At 41.7% G+C, this 18,023-nt stretch overlaps 1 protein-coding gene across 1 annotated transcript; it reads right to left on the reverse strand.

Annotated features, from left to right (window-relative positions):
* Positions 1 to 412: 412 nt before the first annotated feature.
* On the reverse strand, positions 413 to 16,401 carry hapln2 (hyaluronan and proteoglycan link protein 2). Its single transcript, XM_088327558.1, has 6 exons — positions 16,370 to 16,401; positions 16,209 to 16,302; positions 12,396 to 12,779; positions 10,421 to 10,537; positions 4,859 to 5,041; positions 413 to 2,014 (listed from the first exon to the last, which is right to left on the reverse strand). The coding sequence occupies exons 2-6, from the start codon at positions 16,267 to 16,269 to the stop codon at positions 1,737 to 1,739; spliced, it is 1,023 nt and encodes a 340-aa protein (XP_088183684.1). The 5' UTR covers positions 16,270 to 16,302; positions 16,370 to 16,401; the 3' UTR covers positions 413 to 1,736.
* Positions 16,402 to 18,023: the final 1,622 nt, after the last annotated feature.

The raw sequence follows: 18,023 nt of genomic DNA on the forward strand, positions 1-18,023 counted from the left end.
TATTTGAACCCAATCCTGTCAGTCCCCTGTTGTCAGTCCGTCTCCGAACCTCAGGGAATACTAGGCAAGCCTTTTTCGACCCTGACTCCCACCTGTTCCATTTTTTGCTCCCGTCTGTCTCCGGCGTTGACCCATTTTGATCCTGACCACGTCTGCTCTCCCGTCCTGACTTACGACCCATTATTGATCCCGACCACGTCTGCTCTCCCGTCCTGGATTACGACCCGTTTCTGACCCCAACCACGTATTTGCTCTCCTATTCCGGCTATGGACCTGTTTTTCCGCCCTTGAAACCACCATCGCTCGCTACGGAAGATCCACTTCCGTGTTCGGATCACAAACTGAGTATGAGAGCGACTTGCTTCTCGTGCCTAGCGAACTCCGGATCGTGGGCGCAGCCCTTCTTCTTTCCTTTAATAAAACTTGTGAGAAACGTAACGCAATTGGGTCATGTCTCCGTCCTGGTCTTGACAAATTTGTCCAGTCTGACTGACTTCAGTCCACACAATCTGTACCACTATATTGTAAATGGAGTATCCCCATACACAGGTGCTGATCTAAAAGCTTTTAAAAGTCTGGATGCTTACCAGTTTTCATAACTGGTACGCGTTGCTTCGCGCAACTTCGGCGTGAAATGCCCACCTCGCGTAAACTTTAGATCTATACTTTCCAGGAATTCAATAGGAGGATAGCATTAGCAGAGCTAGCAGTAAAGCACAGATAATTTGCATGGACACGTTGCTCTTATCGCAATAAACCAGGAAACAAACCATAAGAAGATTGGCAAAGGTTGTCATGATTACAGATTCGAATCACCGCTTATTTGGCGCCATTTGGGTTCTGATTGGCTCCCTGTCACTATTTGAACCCAGTCCTGTTTTTCCCCAGTTGTCAGTCCGTCTGCGAACCTCAGTGTATACTAGGCAAGCCTTTTTTCGACCCTGACTCACACCTGTCCCGTTTTTGCTCCCGTCTGTCTCCGGCTACGACATGTTTTGATTCTGAACACGTATGCTCTCCCGTCCCGACTTTCGACCCATTTTTGATCCGTACCACGTCTGTTCTCCCGTTTCGGCTTACGACCTGTTTCTGACCCCGGCCACATTTTTGCTCTCCTGTCCCGGCTATCGACCCGTTTTTCTGTCCCTGACACCGCCATCGCTTGCTACGGAAGATCCACTTTCGTGTTGGGATCACAATCCTGAATAAAATGATGACTCACAACACGTGGAAAGCTTTCTCTCCTGGCTTTGATCCCTTTGATCTCCGGCAAAACGAACATAAAATGCGACAGAAACAAAATGGAAATCAATCCAAACAGCTTACCGACATCATTTTTGCCGTTCCATGTGTTCCGTTACTACCCAAGCCTGCACAAAATTTAGTCATTTTATTCATGTTTAGTTTCTTTTGTCTTTTATTAGCATATTTGGTATTGGAGTAATCCAAAAGTCATTGAAAGTAATCCAGTTAGAGTAACCCTACCCAACCCTGACCCCCTCATACACGCCCCTCCGGAGGAAAACAAAGCCTATGCAACAAGGACAGTACAAACATCTTTTGTTCCTTTATCTCTTTGTTTTGTTTATCCTCACTTTAAAATGTGGACCTGGAGTGCCACGTCCAATTTCGTTGTCACAATATCTTCAACCCATGTTGTAAGAATGACAATAAAGGTATATTCTATTCTATTCTATTCTAACTGTAGCTAATTCCTGTTTTCAGCAGTTGTCCCATTACCTATAGCAATAAGCCCCATAGAGCCGGGTCGCATTATCGGGAAAGCCGAGAAAGCGGACCCCGGGTTCGGGGACCCCCCCGCAGCGGGTCCTGGGATTCCTGACTGGGAAACGGACGCTGCCGTCTCGGAGCCAGCCGCCATCGCATCGCTCGTAGCGGGCAAAACGCCAGGCGGCGTAAAGATGGCCGACCGAGGCCAGCTCGGCCGCCTTGCCGACGCAAGCCCTTCCGGCCTCTCCCAGGGAGAAGGGGCCCTGGATGTAGAAGACGGAACCTGGGGCAGGACACGCGCCATATTTAGAGAGAAAGAAAACAGGAAAGGAAAATTAGAATGAAAGAAAAGGAAAAATGTGCCCTCGGAAAGAAGGGGAAAAGAAAACAGAAATGAATGGGAAAAAAATACTTCAAATCATACATTTCAGAAAATTTTCTTTTTCAATGAAAATGAGGGATCTGTGTCCTATATATTTATCTGTCCGTCCGTCGGTCCATCTATCTAGACATCGATCTATCTATCCATCTAGACATCTAGACACATATCTATCTAGACATCGATCTTTCTATCTATCTATCTATCTATCTATCTATCTATCTATCTATCTATCTAGACATCGATCTATCTATCCATCTAGACATCTAGACACATATCTATCTATCTATCTATCTATCTATCTATCTATCTATCTATCTATCTATCTATCTATCTATCTATCTATCTATCTATCTATCTATCTATCTATCTATCTATCTATCTATCTAGACATCTATCTAGACATCTATCTAGACATCTATCTATCTATCTATCTAGACATCTATCTATCTATCTAGACATCTATCTAGACATCTATCTAGACATCTATCTAGACATATATCTATCTAGACATCTATCTAGACATCTATCTAGACATCTAGACATCTATCTAGACATCTATCTATTTAGACATCTATCTATTTATCTATCTATCTAGACATCTAGACATCTATCTAGACATCTAGACATTTATCTATCTATCTAGACATCTATCTATCTATCTAGACATCTATCTATCTATCTAGACATCTATCTATCTATCTAGACATCTATCTATCTAGGCAAGCATCTATCTATCTATCTATCTATCTATCTATCTATCTATCTATCTATCTATCTATCTATCTATCTATCTATCTATCTATCTATCTATCTAGACATCTAGACATCTATCTATCTATCTATCTATCTATCTATCTATCTATCTATCTTTCTAGACATCTATCTATCTAGACATCTATCTATCTATCTATCTATCTAGACATCTATCTATCTAGACATCTATCTAGACATCTATCTATCTAGACATCTATCTAGACATCTATCTATCTATCTAGACATCTATCTATCTATCTAGACATCTATCTATCTAGACAAGCATCTATCTATCTATCTATCTGTCTCTATCTATCTATCTATCTATCTATCTATCTATCTATCTATCTATCTATCTATCTATCTATCTATCTATCTATCTATCTATCTATCTATCTATCTATCTATCTAGACATCTATCTATTTATCTATCTATCTAGACATCTAGACATCTATGTAGACATCTATCTATCTATGTAGACATCTATCTATCTATCTATCTAGACATCTATCTATCTATCTATCTAGACATCTATCTGTCTCTATCTATCTATCTATCTATCTATCTATCTATCTATCTATCTATCTATCTATCTATCTATCTAGACATCTATCTATCTATCTATCTAGACATCTATCTGTCTCTATCTATCTATCTATCTATCTATCTATCTATCTATCTATCTATCTATCTATCTATCTATCTATCTATCTATCTATCTATCTATCTATCTATCTATCTATCTATCTATCTATCTATCTATCTATCTATCTATCTATCTATCTATCTATCTATCTATCTATCTATCTATCTATCTATCTATCTATCTATCTATCTATCTATCTAGACATCTATCTATCTAGACATCTAGACATCTAGACATCTATCTAGAAAAAGTGAGTACATTTAAAATTCTTGAACAAGAGGGCTGAAACATTTCACATTTTGAGGGAAAAAATGAATTCCCTGTGGATCAAGTTCCTTTGAAATAAAGCAAAAAAAAGAAAAAAACCGTTATCTTTGTCTGTATTTACAAAAGGCTGGGTAGAATTGGGAGTAAATAGGTACTTTTTGCACACTTTCAGTCTCCGTAGTCTGTAACCTTCCCTGGACTCATTTTTGGTTACACTACACATGACAGCGACATCTACTCAACAAATATAAGATACTGTCCCTTTAAGAAGAGACTAATTAGTTTTTTTTTTAACGCTGTTTTGGTGGAAAACTTCAATTTGCCCAACCTTACCCGGACCCTAGCATCTGCGGCCTCCAACTCAGTTGAGTTTAGTCCAAACCAGGGGTGTCAAACTCATTTATGCTCGGGGGCCACACGATAGAACAAACATTCTCTCGGGGGCCGGACTAGTAGATCAAAGAGAAAGAAAAAAGAGAGAGAAAGAAATAAGACAAAGATAGGGAGAGAAAGTTAGAGAAGGTTGGACAGAAAGAGAGAGGGAGAGAGCGTGAGAAACACAGATAAAAACAGAAATAGTGAGAGAAAGAACGAGAAAGAATGAAATCCAAAGAGAAATAGAAAGAGAGAAAAAGAGGAGAGAAGAGAGAAGGAGAGAAAGAAACAAAGAAAGAAAGAAAAAGAAAGGGGAAAGACAGAAGGGGAAAGCAAGAGAGAGAGAGAAAGAGAGTAAAGGAAAAAATGAAGCGAGAGCAAAAGAAGAAAAAAAGACATAGAGAGAAATAGACAAAAAGGAACAAAGAAAGAGAAAACGAGACAGAGAGAGTGAAAGAGAGAGAGATAGAGAGAGTAAGAGAAAAATGGAGGAAGAGAGAGAGAGAGAAAGAGATTTGAGAGAGAGAAATACAAGTACTGCGTTTGTGAGAGGCACCTGGCTTTGGCGACATTCAGTGGACCTATTTCAACCTACAGCTCTCTTTCTCTTGCGCTTCTCTGAGCGTGGGGGCCGGATCCAATCCCCTAGCGGGCCTGATCCGGCCCGCGGGCCGCCTGTTTAACGCGTGTTATCTAAACTGACCTTCAGTCATGGAAGTGAAGCAAAAGGCATCGAAGCGGTCGATTTTCTTGCTCTTCGGGGAGTATTGGCGAATCCCGGGGTGCGTTTGGGCTCCACAGGGGGGTCGGGGCTTGATAATGGGGTAGCGGACGCTTCCATCTTGGAGCCAGCCAGCTTTGCACCAGTCCAGACCCTCCGTCCATGCTAGATAGATAGAGAGATAGACACTTAATTCATCTTCGTGGGGAAATTCACACTTCCAGCAGTATCCTTTTGTTGTTTATTAACAGATTAACAGGATGGCCTCCGGGTGCTGTGTCGTAGTTTAGCAACAGCGGAGTGGATGACGTCACACGCTAGGCCAAAAGTTCGACGTCCCTGCAGCAGATAGAAATCTTTGCGCCCAGGGTTACACCGCCTCGTGTTCACATAGATAGCGAGTCCGCCTCCTCTCCGCTTCCCGCAGGCTTTTGTGTCTTTGTCCCTAACAACGCTGAAGCCAGGTAGCTCCGGGTAGCTCCACGTTAGCATCCGGGAGCTAGGCGGCATGACATGCTAGTCCCACTTTGAATCTTGCAGCGTTAGCCGGTCTTCAACATTTTCCATTACGGGTTAACGTGACAAATTTAAAACCAAAATTTAATTTTTGTGTATTGCTGGGTTATTGAGTAAACCCGAGCTAGAGATACACTTTAGAATGTGTGAACATACTGTAGGTTCAATGCCCCTGTAAAAAAGTGAGGAGGGGGGCTATAAACATTGGAAAATTGTGTATAGCAACAGCAAAGATGTGCCAGACAGTGACGTACAGTATTGGAATTTAAAAATGCATATCAAATTGTTATAAATTGGGGCAAATACGTTTTTAGTCAACCCCCAATTGTGAAAGTTCTACACAAAAAAATTAGAGAAGCCTGTATTCGTCAACATGGGTAAACTGCAATGACCAGAACGAGATCAGGACCCAAATGCGCAGCGCTAACCACAAGTTTGTTGATGGAAAGAGGAAGGGCAGCACCCGTGATCCGATGCTCGCTGGACGCAGGAAGCAAGCCGCTCATGCAATCGGATCGAAAACCGAATACGGAAGTGGAAAGAAAAAGAGAGAGGGAGAGAGATCAAAACAGATCGTAGCGGGAGACAAACAGGAGCAAAAAAACGGGCGAAAAAGGGCTTGCCGTGTAAAAACAGAGATTCGCAGACGGACCGACCAAAAGGGGACTGACAGGTCAGAGTTTACATACTGACAGGGAGCCAATCTGTCAACAAGCTGACCACACGGGCGGGGCCAATTGGGCGCCATGGCAACCGTGATAATTTCCCTTCTTTATTATCAAAACAATTCTTTAAAATCAACAATGTCATTTTCAATTTTTATTTTTATTTTTTTCTCTTACATTCTGTTTCTCATGGTTGAGGTTTACCCATGTTGACAACTACAGGCCTTGCTAATCTTTCCAAGTAAGAAAACTTGCAAAATTAGGGGTTGACTAAATACTTGTTAGCCCCACTCAATATATATCCATGATCCGTACAGATTTTCTTCTCCGCCATACACATTCTAAAATATAAAAAAAAAAAAACGTAAACAAAGCCCCCAGTCAACAATGATAGAAGTTTTGTCCAGTTTTGTTTAGACGGATACCCAAATATTCTAAAACATACAAAATGTGAGAAAATAATACATGCATGTTGTCTACATTGGTAAAGAGTACCGTATTTTTCGCACTATCAGGCGCACGTAATAGTCTTAATTTTTTTCAAAACCTGACCCTGCGTCTTATAATACAGTGCGCCTTATATATGGCTCAATATTAAATCGCAAGGTCTCGCAACTTACGCAACAGCCGCCGACTCGAATTTCCCCCGAACGTGGAGTAGTCCGCGGTGTATTCTGGGATTTATATACCGGCGTTTCATTAGCTAACCAAAGTGTCAATCATCATTTGAATCCATCGCTATTGGCTAAAGTTATTCGGAGCCTCGGATAGGCTAGAGGGCAGAAACAAACCCTGCAATTGGCCGAAAAAGATGTGTCAATCATCAGCTAAATTGATCGCTATTGGCTGAAGTTATTCGGAGCCTTGGATAGGCTAGAGGCCCAAAACAAACCCTGCGATTGGCCGAAAAAGATGTGTCAATCATCAGCTAAATCGATCGCTATTGGTGTTGGAGAAAATGCAGGTTCGTTATTCGTTTAAGTCTTCTCTTACGTGATTCAATCAAGTACACGGAGGCTTGCCATGAGGGGGAGCTCTTTATTGCCTCATCCCAAAGAACTCAGAGAACTCCAGCCATAACAATGCTTTTATAGCTTCAATTTGAGTACAACCCAAGAGGCGGCCGAGATCTCACGTAACAACAAGGAAGATGCTGTCGTACCCTTATTAGGACATGTTGTTCGCCTCAGTTTGCTCAGAGAGTCCTTGCAGGTCCCATGCCCTTTTAAGGCTGCCAAGGACCTTCCCGAAATGATGTCAACATTCTCTCACAACTGTAAGCAAGTCTTTCTACATTCCTTTCTAAATATATACAAATCTATTCTACAAATGCAAGTCTATTTTCCACAACATTGGCTGAAGTTATTCGGAGCCTCGGATAGGCTAGAGGCCCAAAACAAACCCTGCAATTGGCCGAAAAAGATGACTGAATAGCAAGCTTGCTAAACTACACCATAAAGAAACATGTTTCATTAGTCTGTATTTGTAAATATTTGACTCTCCTGGATTTACTTCACTCACGGTTGTAAGAAGACCATTGTTGCGTATTATTATTGAACGTGAGAACTTAGGTGAGCTATGCGGCTTTATATTTTCCCGGTATCTTGTTCTAGAACGATCTTGATGTTGCTGTGATGAGTTGAGTGAATTCAACTCAAACTCGGCGAAAAAGAAAATAGAAACTAAGGAATGGTTGGCATTTCTTGAATCCCAAGACTTTAACCTTCCGAATGATATTTGAAACGATGCATTTGAGTGACATCGTACGGACACCGCATCCGCACGTGTCTACGACACGTATTTGCTTCTTTGCAAGCTTTGGGAATGTTAAGGGGGTAAGAAGTTGGACTGAATCATCTGACTGTTTTGTCGAGGTTCCCATTGTAGCGCCTTATAACCCAGTGCGCCTTATCTATGGAAGATATAGGACCAAAAACTATTTTTTGGGGGTGCGCCCAATCACCCGGTGCGCCCTATAGTGCGGAAAATACAGTATTACAATTATTTTCCGAGATAATGCATTTTCAAGACAGTATGTCTCGTCTTTGACTTCTTGGGCTGTGTCGTGATGTGAAGAACACTAGCAACCTAGCAAGCCAGTCATCATATTGGTGTCCAAATTAATTAGTCGAAAAGATTTTGAGTGTTTTGGTAAGTTTTGGCAGTGTTTGTGGAGAATGCCTCGGCGTTAGGTCGTAGGTCCGTGCAGCAATGGCATAACAAGCAGCCAAAATGGGACGAACTGGCAATACATTGTTACAAAGAATGACAATACAAAGGAAATTATTATTATTATTATTATTAATAATAACATACAGTGAGCTATCAGGCGCTAAACCAGCCGGGCTTAGCCGGCTACTGAAAAGGGCTAACCAGGACTGATTGGCGAAAAAATAGGAGACTGGTGGACCCAAAACATGCAGTAAGCAGCCAGGCTATCCAAGAACCTACAATGAAAAACAGCCACAGCAATAAACCCTAACCCAGCCGGAATAAAAACAACAGGCACACAGCAGGCTAGCTAGCTAGCTGACTGCTAACAGGGCTATCCTGGACCAAACAAAACTGGAATCCTTAGCCTAACGGGGAGCTATCTGGACAATATTATATCAATCGCAGGACATGCGGCCAAAGACACAAAGTCACAATCAACTACCTAAAAAGAGGCGAAGGCAAAAAAGGAACGCACGCTGTACACGACATGCACGTAAAGATACATCACAAATTTGGGAGATCAAAGCACGCAACTCGGACAAAACAGAAAGAAATCCCCAGAATTCCAATTTCTCCAAGCAGAAATGAATTGCTGTTTCCTACAATCTCCATTATTTTTTCAAAGGCGCCAGCCATTGTTTCTAATTTCTTGTTCATGGTGACCTCTACAGAAGCTCTACAGGATATGACCCAAATCAGTGAACTTTAAAGTCAAATTTCTGCGGCGTGTGGAATATTCTGCAACATATCCGCACGATTTTGGGGATAGACACTACACGTTCTGTGCCGAATTGAAAAAGAAAAATGGTCTTTTATAATCCCTTTAAACATATCCTGGACCAAACAAAACTGGAATCCTTAGCTTTGACGCTAACAGGAAGCTATCAGGACAATATTATATGAATTGCAAGACATGCTGCCCAAGACACAAAAGTCACAATCAACTACCTAAAAGGAGGCGAAAGCAAAAAAGGAACACACGCTGCAACATTTCTGAATGATTTTGGGGATAGACACTACACGTTCTATCTAGCTAGCCTGCTGCTCGGTCCCGGTTAGCCCTGTTTAGCAGATGGCTAAGCCTGGCTGGTTTGGCGCCTGTTAGCTCACTGTAAAAAGAAAAATGGTCTTTTATAATCTCTTTAAACCACAGGTGTCAAACAGGCGGCCCGCGGGCCGGATCAGGCCCGCTAAGGGATTGAATCCGGCCCGCGAGATAACACTCAGAGAAGCGCAAGAGAAAAACAAGCTGCAGGTTGAAATATGTCAATGATGTTGCCAAAGCCAGGTGCCTCTCACAAAGACACTGTACTTGTATTTATTTCTCTTTCTCTTTCTTAACCTCACTGTCATTTTTTTATATATTTTTAAAATGTCTTATTCTCTCGTTTTCTCACTTTCTCCCGCTTTCTCTCTCTCTCTCTCTCTCTCTCTCTCTCTCTCTCTCTCTCTCTTTCATTCCTCCTGCTTGTTTTTTTTTGTCTCTCACTTTTTGTCACTCTCTATCTTGTGTTCTTTCTGTCTTTTTCTATCTCTTCTTTCTCTTTGTTTCTCCTCCTCTCTCCTTGTTTGCCCCTTGAGTGCTCTCTCTCTCTCTCTCTCTCTCTCTCTCTCTTCTCTCTCTCTCTCTCTCTCTCTTTCTCTCTCTTTCTTTTCCACCCCTTTTCTCCCACTCTGTCTCTTTCACTCTCTGTGTCTCTTTTTTTCTCTTCCTTTGTTGCTCTTTTTCTGTGTCTTTTAACCTCCTTTGCTCTAACTTCCTTTTTTCCTTTTCTCCCTTTTCTCCTTCTCTCTTCCTACCCTTTGCACTTTCTTTTCTCTTTTCTCTCCTTCTGTCTTTCTATTTCACTTTGGATTTCTTTCTTCCTCTCCCTTTCTTTTCCCCCTCTCTCACGACTTTTTATCTTTTGTTTCTCACGCTCTCTCCCTCTCTCTCTTTTTCTTTCTTTGTCCCGCCCTCTCTCCTTTTCCCTCCCTCTCTCTCTTATTTCTTTATCTCTCTTTTTCTTTCTCTTTAATCTACTAGTCCGGCCCCGGACAGAATGTTTGTTCTATCGTGTGGCCCCCGAGTTCAAATGAGTTGGACACCCCTGCTTTAAACGATGCTCACTGAGTTATTATCAATAAAATATGGATAATTCTATTCTACCTCTATAGAGTTCCTCATAAGAGGCAAGCATGGCGTCCTGTTCCTCGCACGCAGCCTCAGCCTCGTGGTAAGTCATCCTGTATCGACCTTTCGGACTCTGATATGGAAAAACCACACCTGAAGAAGAAAAATACCGCAGTCAATCAGTCCAATGGATTACTGGATTACTTTCAATGACCTTTGGATGACTCCAATACCAAATATGCTAATAAAAGACAAAAAAAACTAAATAGGAATAAAATGACTCCATTTTGTGCAGGCTTGGGGAGTAACAGAATACATGGAACAGCAAAAATTATGTTTGGATTGATTTTCATTTTGTTTCTGTCGCATTTTATGTTCGTTTTGCCGGAGATCAAAGAGATCAAAGCCAGGAGAGAAAGCTTACCACCAGTGTTCCCTCTATGCTGCGCGCGTGCGCAATTGCGCACTGCTCGCACATTCTCAGCGCACAAAAAAAGAAAATCTAGCCAGCGCACAAAAATCAGGGCTCAAAATTACTAATTAGGAAGCGGCTTAAGTCAAAGTTACAGTGCATGAAGGTCAAAATACACGGGTTCCCCTGACACTGTGTTCTAAATGCGGTATTTTGAAGTCGAGTCGAAGGAGAACGAAGTTAGGTAAAGTTAATAGAGTTTCTTGGGGAACCGGCTTCTTTGGCTCGGCTCACAAAAAAAACCCGGCTCTTTCATGTCCTAAAAGGCTCTTCAGGTTGTTTTTGCTTATTTAATCCCAACATGACCAAATATTATGTCAAATTATGCACAAAATGACTTAAAGGAAGAAGGGAATAGACCAAAAAAGAAAAAAAATACCGAAACGAAAAAGTAGTGATGTCACGAGGCGTGGTGGCGTGGAGTGGGGATGATCGGACCAGAACGGGGGCAGGAGGCAGGAAGGGAGAACTCAATTGCGTAACGATCCAAAAGTTTTATTTAACAAAATAAAAGTTGTCCAAAACTCTGGGACATGACAAAACAAACAGTTGGTTCTTCCAACTCAACTAAACCGGACAAGGCATAACAGAACGGACAATGTTTTAAACTAAAACAGGACAAGGCATAACAGACCGGGAGTGTGTATATGTAATGAGCCCGCACCCGCAAACCCACAATCCAGCCTTAAATAGCAGACACTCGATTAGTTGAACTGCTTCAGCTGGGTCCAGGGGGCGGGCAGACCGGTCGCCAAGGCGACCATGACAAGTGAAAAGCTGAGAAAAAAAGACACAAAAGGAAGAGAAAAAAGAAGGACATTTTTAGGAAAAAAAAAACAGAAAAAAAGAAAAGAAAGAAACAAAGGAAAAAAGTAAATAAAGAACAAAAAGAAAAAAGTAACAGCTAGGAAAAAATTAACACAATGAGATTTTTTTAAAGAAATTTAAAAGAAAAAAACACGGAAAAAAGAAGAAAAAGTTTGTGTTGCATTCAAATAATTTCCAATTCTATCAAGTGAATCTTGTTGCCAACATTGTACTTCCACTAAAAAATGAGATTAAGTACAGTTCTGTATCTTACAACCGACTAAATAAGCCCCCCAAAATGTTAATGTTATGCGACAAAATATATCAGGAAATTAGAAAAAAGGATATCTTGTGAAAGAATTGTAAGAACAAACGACGTTTGTAGGCCGTACAACCTTTGCAATAGTGCAAAAATAATTTTGCATTGCCGGAAACTCAGCAAAATGTAACTTAATGTCAAGTTTTGGACGTGTCTGATAATTAATTATCCAGCCACACTTGGGATTACGGTTGCTCACTGTTGTTTCAAGCGCTGCTCACTGACTTTAGGTGAACGCTCAGACCCGTAAGGAAAATTACAGGGATCATTGCTTACCACGTGTTGTGAGTCATTATTTTATTCCTATTTAGTTTCTTTTGTCTTTTATTAGCATATTTGCTATCGGAGTAATCCAAAAGTCATTGAAAGTAATCCAGTCAAAGTAACCCTACCCAACCCTGTCAGTAGCTCACCTTGGATCCTGAGCGTGACCACCACATTCTCGTCCTCGATGTCGTCGATGATCTCGCATCGGTACCCGCCGCCGTCACGCAGTTCCAGTTTCGTGAGCAGCAGGGAGGCGTCCATATCGTGGGCCCCTCGGAGGGATGCCCGAGGGCCGAGCCGACCGTGCCGCCTGAAACCGCGGGCGTCGGATATCATCACGATGTTTTCCGGGCCGACCCGTCCCGGCTCCAGTTTGCTCCACTTGATTTTGTAGCCCTCGGGTTTGAATTTCAGGATACAGGGCAGAGTGACGTTCTCGCCACGGCGGCCGACCACTTCTGCGTAGACGGGAGGCTCCAAGAGGTACTTTAGCTTCGGAGGGGTTCTTGTGGGGGGTGGGATCCTTTGGCCTGGGAAGGGTACATAACAAGAAACTCTGGTGTCTTGATACATTCGCTTGTTTTCATGTTGAAGGATTTTATACCTTTGACTATAAAGGATTTTGTACGATTGAATACAAGTTACGTTTATTGAGTTTAACGCAAGATATTCACTGACTGGGCTTTAGCTCAATGACGGATCACGCTGTTCCAAATGCAGAATTTGACTCGGGAATTTTGATAACAGGACTCTGACGGAGGACGGCAGGCGTTGTTTTGAGAACAAGGCACTTTTTGATAGCGTGTTCATTTTTATCGGGACTGTATGTGGGTGGCAGCACGGCGGCGCAGTGGTTAGCGCGTGTGCGGCAGAGTTCTGAGGTCATGAGATCGAACCACCTGTGTGGAGTTTGCATGTTCTCCCTGTGCTTGTGTGGGTTTCCTCCCTGGCACTCCGGTTTCCGTTCCAAAAACATGCCTGTCAGGTTAATTGGCCGGTCCAAATTGTCCCTAGGTGTGAATGAGCGAATTGTCTGTCCGTGTGTGCCCTGCGACTGGATGGCAACCAGTTCAGGGTGTCCCCTGCCCACTGCCCGAAGATAGCTGGGATGGGCTCCGGCACCCCCGCGACCCTACTGAGGATAAGCGGTGCAGATAATGGATGGATGGATGCATGTATGTGGGTGGCATGCTACAAACCTTCACACCGCGGAAAAGTTTTCCTTTTTTGTGAAAAATTACTTACAGGATCCCTTACTATACAATGGTGAATCATGGATGCCATAAACCATGTTGTATTCTTTTCCCGTATTTTGATGTTTTAATCAATTTGTCTTCGTTTCTCTTAGTGTTAAGCTAACCCAGATGTGGGGAAACCCATGGCTCGCAAGCTATATATGTCTCCTTTCATGAGTACACATGACTTGGAGATAAAATAAACTTTTGCAACTGTTATAGATATTGTTTACAAGGGTTCAATCGTGTATATACAGGACACAATTTTTACAGCAGTTTACAGTTCGGGTGTCATACTAACAGAGCCCGATGTGGCTGTAAATGGCTAAATAATCCTTTATACGGAAGCTCATTAAAAATCTATGCTCATTGTTGAGACACATTATGATGAAAACCCACAGAACAAACTTTAACCCAAAAGCCCTAGCAACGCACCTAGAGCGATTTGATTGGGTGAGCTGTAGGAATGGGCGGAGCTATACACAGCGCCGTGTGCACTGAGGCTAAATACGTTGGTATCCTTGTTTTCAGTATTTTGTGACGTCTTTACAAAAGGACTTTGCTTGCACCTTGTTTTGAAACCATTTTTAGGACAAAAATGGCAGTCAAGATGAGCCTTAACACTCTTAAGTAACTGCAGGAGAGAAACAAATTTTGAGTGGCGTATGTATATTGATATGGCATTATCTTTATTTCATACATTTTTATCAAATATTTAAACATCACACGGTAAAATAAAATGTTCTGAAGAATTAGCATGTATGGCAGTTTTGTTGAATTTTGTCTTGAAATGTAGGGTGTGGCTCTCTAAAAAAAAATAAGAAAATGTTTGCGTTTCTGTTGCTGCGGAAAACAAATTATTTCAAAAGTATATATTCACTCTAAAAATTCTGTAATTTTGCTTTTTATTTTAGTAAAATAAACATAAAAAACAAGCCTAAATGATAGCAACAATAAAAAAAAAACAAGTATTAAGTGTTTTATTATTGATCATTTTTGTTGTTTGTTAATTATAGTTAAATCTTGTTTTTTATTATTATTATCTTTTGTATCATATCATTTCATTTTATTTTTTTATTTGTTCGATTTATTTATTAGGATACACAATTTAATTTTACAATTACTATTAATAAAAAGATTAAAAAAACAACTGAAACGAGCAATACCATCTTTATTAAGAATTGTATGTTTTATGAGCAGAAAAAAATAGAAATCAGTAGAAAAACTAGAAAAACAAGTCATAGATACTACAAGTCACTATCTATTTATATAGCGAAGCCATATCCCCTATTAGGATGTGGCTAGAGTCAAGAACACACTCACATTCACCAAAAATTCATTCAAATTCGCTCTTCCCAACCTGACACTGATCATTTTGCCCACAGCACTAAAAGGGTTGAGTTGAGTTGCAGAGCAGCCCGAAGGCATACACTGGTTTACCCCCTCTGCATCATATGGTTTGACCCCGACCACCCGCTGGCCCAAGTAGGCTACCCGGGGGCCTTGGTTAGCCAGTTCGAGCTGCGTCAATATCAGCCATTCCCATCTATCCCTGGCACACACCCTTGCATCCACTTAATCAATGGTTCCCAAACTTTTGCAGGCTGGCGCCCCCTCGGCTCCCCAGTGAATTCCTAGCAACCACGCGAAAGCAAATTCTGGAAAGGACGTTTTTTTTTCTGTTCCACGTCCGCTTTGTCAAAACCAAAATAGGTCCAAACAAGTGATGTTGTCACGACCCAGGAACGGAAACAGGACCCAGTAGCGTTCGTTTACTCGGTTTTATTGATAGGCAGGGGAGAAGGGCTTGCTTCCACGATCCGAGGATCGATGGACCAAGGGGAGCAGGAGATGCGGAAGAGAAACTTCGAAGACAGGCGGGAATTACAAGTCGCTGGCTGGGACTGGAGAGCAAAGGTAGTGTCAAGTTCGGAAACAAGGTCTGCAACAGGAGGCAGGCAGGTAACGGGGCAAAACAGATCAGGTAACAGGCAGGCAGAACGGGGCAAAGTCAGGTCCGGAAACAGGTTGGCAACGAAGATCAGGCAGAGAAAAGCAGGGCAGGAACAGGTCGGATGTAAGGGCTTACTGAACTGGGGGCAACAGTTCGCATAACTATCTGACGACTTCTGCTTGGAAGCCGGGGGTTTAAAAAGAGTGCATCAGCCAATCAGCTGTCCAGGCTGTTGGCGCCAATTAAGCAGTCGCAGGTGCGCTCAATCGGCAATCATGACAGATGCACCGCCGTTCTTCGGTGCATGCTTTGTTTCCTTCTCGTTGTTGACTCTGGGACTATGTTTACGGAGTCCGCCATAACACTCAATGAGCTCAATGACGTTGGGTGTGGCAGAGTGTAGTGCTTGCAAACTTTGAATCACGTTTATTGGCTTGTGCCAATATTAAAACTTGTCTCTGATTGGTCGTGGCTTCTAAAACTCGAACAGTAACAATTGTGGTTGGCCAAAACTCCATCACTCACTACAAAACGCAGTGCTTTGCGGTTTCACAACCACACTACGTCACAACAGGGTTAGGGTTAGGGTTAGGGTTAGGGTTAGGGTTAGGGTCAAACAGCCTTCATTTATTCTTTCCATACAAAATCACAAGAGTTGTCATATTTATGAATTAAAGGTATAAAGTTATTATATCTAGCAAAATTATTTGTTAATGGAACAAGATTTATAATTATTATTCACATTTATTGGTTATATCCAGCAAGATTACCTGAAAGCAGAGCCAGGGTGAAGATCTGGCAGCTCACGAGAAGAATAAAGATGGCAATCATGGTGTTGGAAAAGCTACTTCGCAGTCAAGTCACCTTTTGGCATACGAAAAAGTGATATTTGGCGCTCGTATTAAAGACTATTAACATGAAGGTATCTTACATGGCGAAGGCATCTCAAGTGGTCTCCTGGTTTGTTGATGTTTCGTCCATGTCCCGTCCACTGTCAAGCATTTTCTTTGAGGATTTTTCCAGAAACGGCTGCAAACATTGGTAAAAGATGAATGGACGGTTGAATAAAAGAATGGATGGATCAGGGGTCGAGAACCTATGGCTCGCGAGCCATCTATGGCTATTTTGATGAGTCGTATGGCTCAGTGCTGAAGCTTCTTTGTCAAGTGAAGGATTTTATACATTTGACTATAAAGGATTTTATTTGATTGACTACAAATTATATTTAATGCAAAAGATATTCACTGACTGTGCTGTGGTGCGAGGTCAGGGCAACCTGGTGGAAAATGTTGTTTACAGAAACGGCGGGAACGGGACCTACGGCTGATAAGATAATCAGCACACCCAGACGCTGTTGACGCAGAAAGGCCCTGATGACGTAGAAACGTTCGGTGTTGTTTTGAGTACCCCAGACATCGGGACGCTCTTCTACGAGATGGTGAAGCCCAGGGGGCTTCCTTGGCGCGCCCATGGGAGGAGTCGGCACGCCATTATGCGGGGAGAAGATGGCCAATAGGAGAAAGCTAAAGGACTTGAGAAAAAGGCTTCCCAGAGACTCCAACGTCACTAATTCGGCCCTTTTCGATGGAGAACACTTAGTTAAACTGTCGGCCTTCTGTTCATCTATTCCCTCAGGAAACAAGCGCGCATAAATTGTTGGGTGAACGTAGGTTGTGTTTGGTTAATGGAGTCAGATAACTAATTCGAACTCGAATTAATTTGGTAAACGGTAATTCCAACACAAGTCAGTCTAATATATAAAGGGCATACTTTGCACTACAGTTTACAGTCAAGGTGTCACACCAACAGACCCCAGACATCGCTAAATAATCCTTTTTATGGTAGCCCTTTAAATGATTTATGTTCACTGTTGAGACACTTTATGATTAAAAACCAAAAACAAACTGTAATCACCCAAAAGCCCTATCCAAGCACACTGAACAATGATGAGGTATGTGGTAGGGATGGGCAAAGCTATGCACAGACAGCACGCTCCTCTCCCACTGCGCTGAAGGGAAATACATCCGTAAACCTTTTGTTTGCAGTTTTTGGTGACATATTTACAAAATCACTTTGTTTTGAGACCATTATTTACAAACAGGGTCAACATTGGCCTCAAAGATATGAAGTAACTGTTGGAAGGAGGCAATGTTCCCTGTATTTTCCATTTCTTTTTTTTCGTGGTATCTTTTGTCGCATAATATTAACATTTTTGGGGGCTTATTTAGTCAATTGCACGATACACAATTGTATTTAATCACATTTTTTTAGTGGAAGTACAATGTTGGCAACAAGATTCACTTGATATCATTGGAAATGATTTGAATGCAACACAAACTTTTTCTTATTTTTTCCATTTTGTTTTTCCACTTCTAAATTCCTTTAAAAAAATCTCATTGTGTTAATTTTTTCCTGGCTGTCACTTTTTTTCTTTTTGTTTTTTATTTACTTTTTTCCTTTGTTTCTTCCTTTTCTTTTTTTCTGTTTTATTTCTAAATTTCTTCTCTTTTGTTTATTTTTTTCTCAGCTTTTCACTACTTTTTCATGTTGGTATTTTTTTTTTCTTTTTTGTTCTATTCCCCCTT

The sequence above is a fragment of the Urocampus carinirostris genome, chromosome 2 (assembly GCF_059441175.1).
Source record: "Urocampus carinirostris isolate Australia breed hairy pipefish chromosome 2, RoL_Ucar_1.0, whole genome shotgun sequence".
In the NCBI taxonomy this organism is placed as follows: Eukaryota; Metazoa; Chordata; class Actinopteri; order Syngnathiformes; family Syngnathidae; genus Urocampus; species Urocampus carinirostris.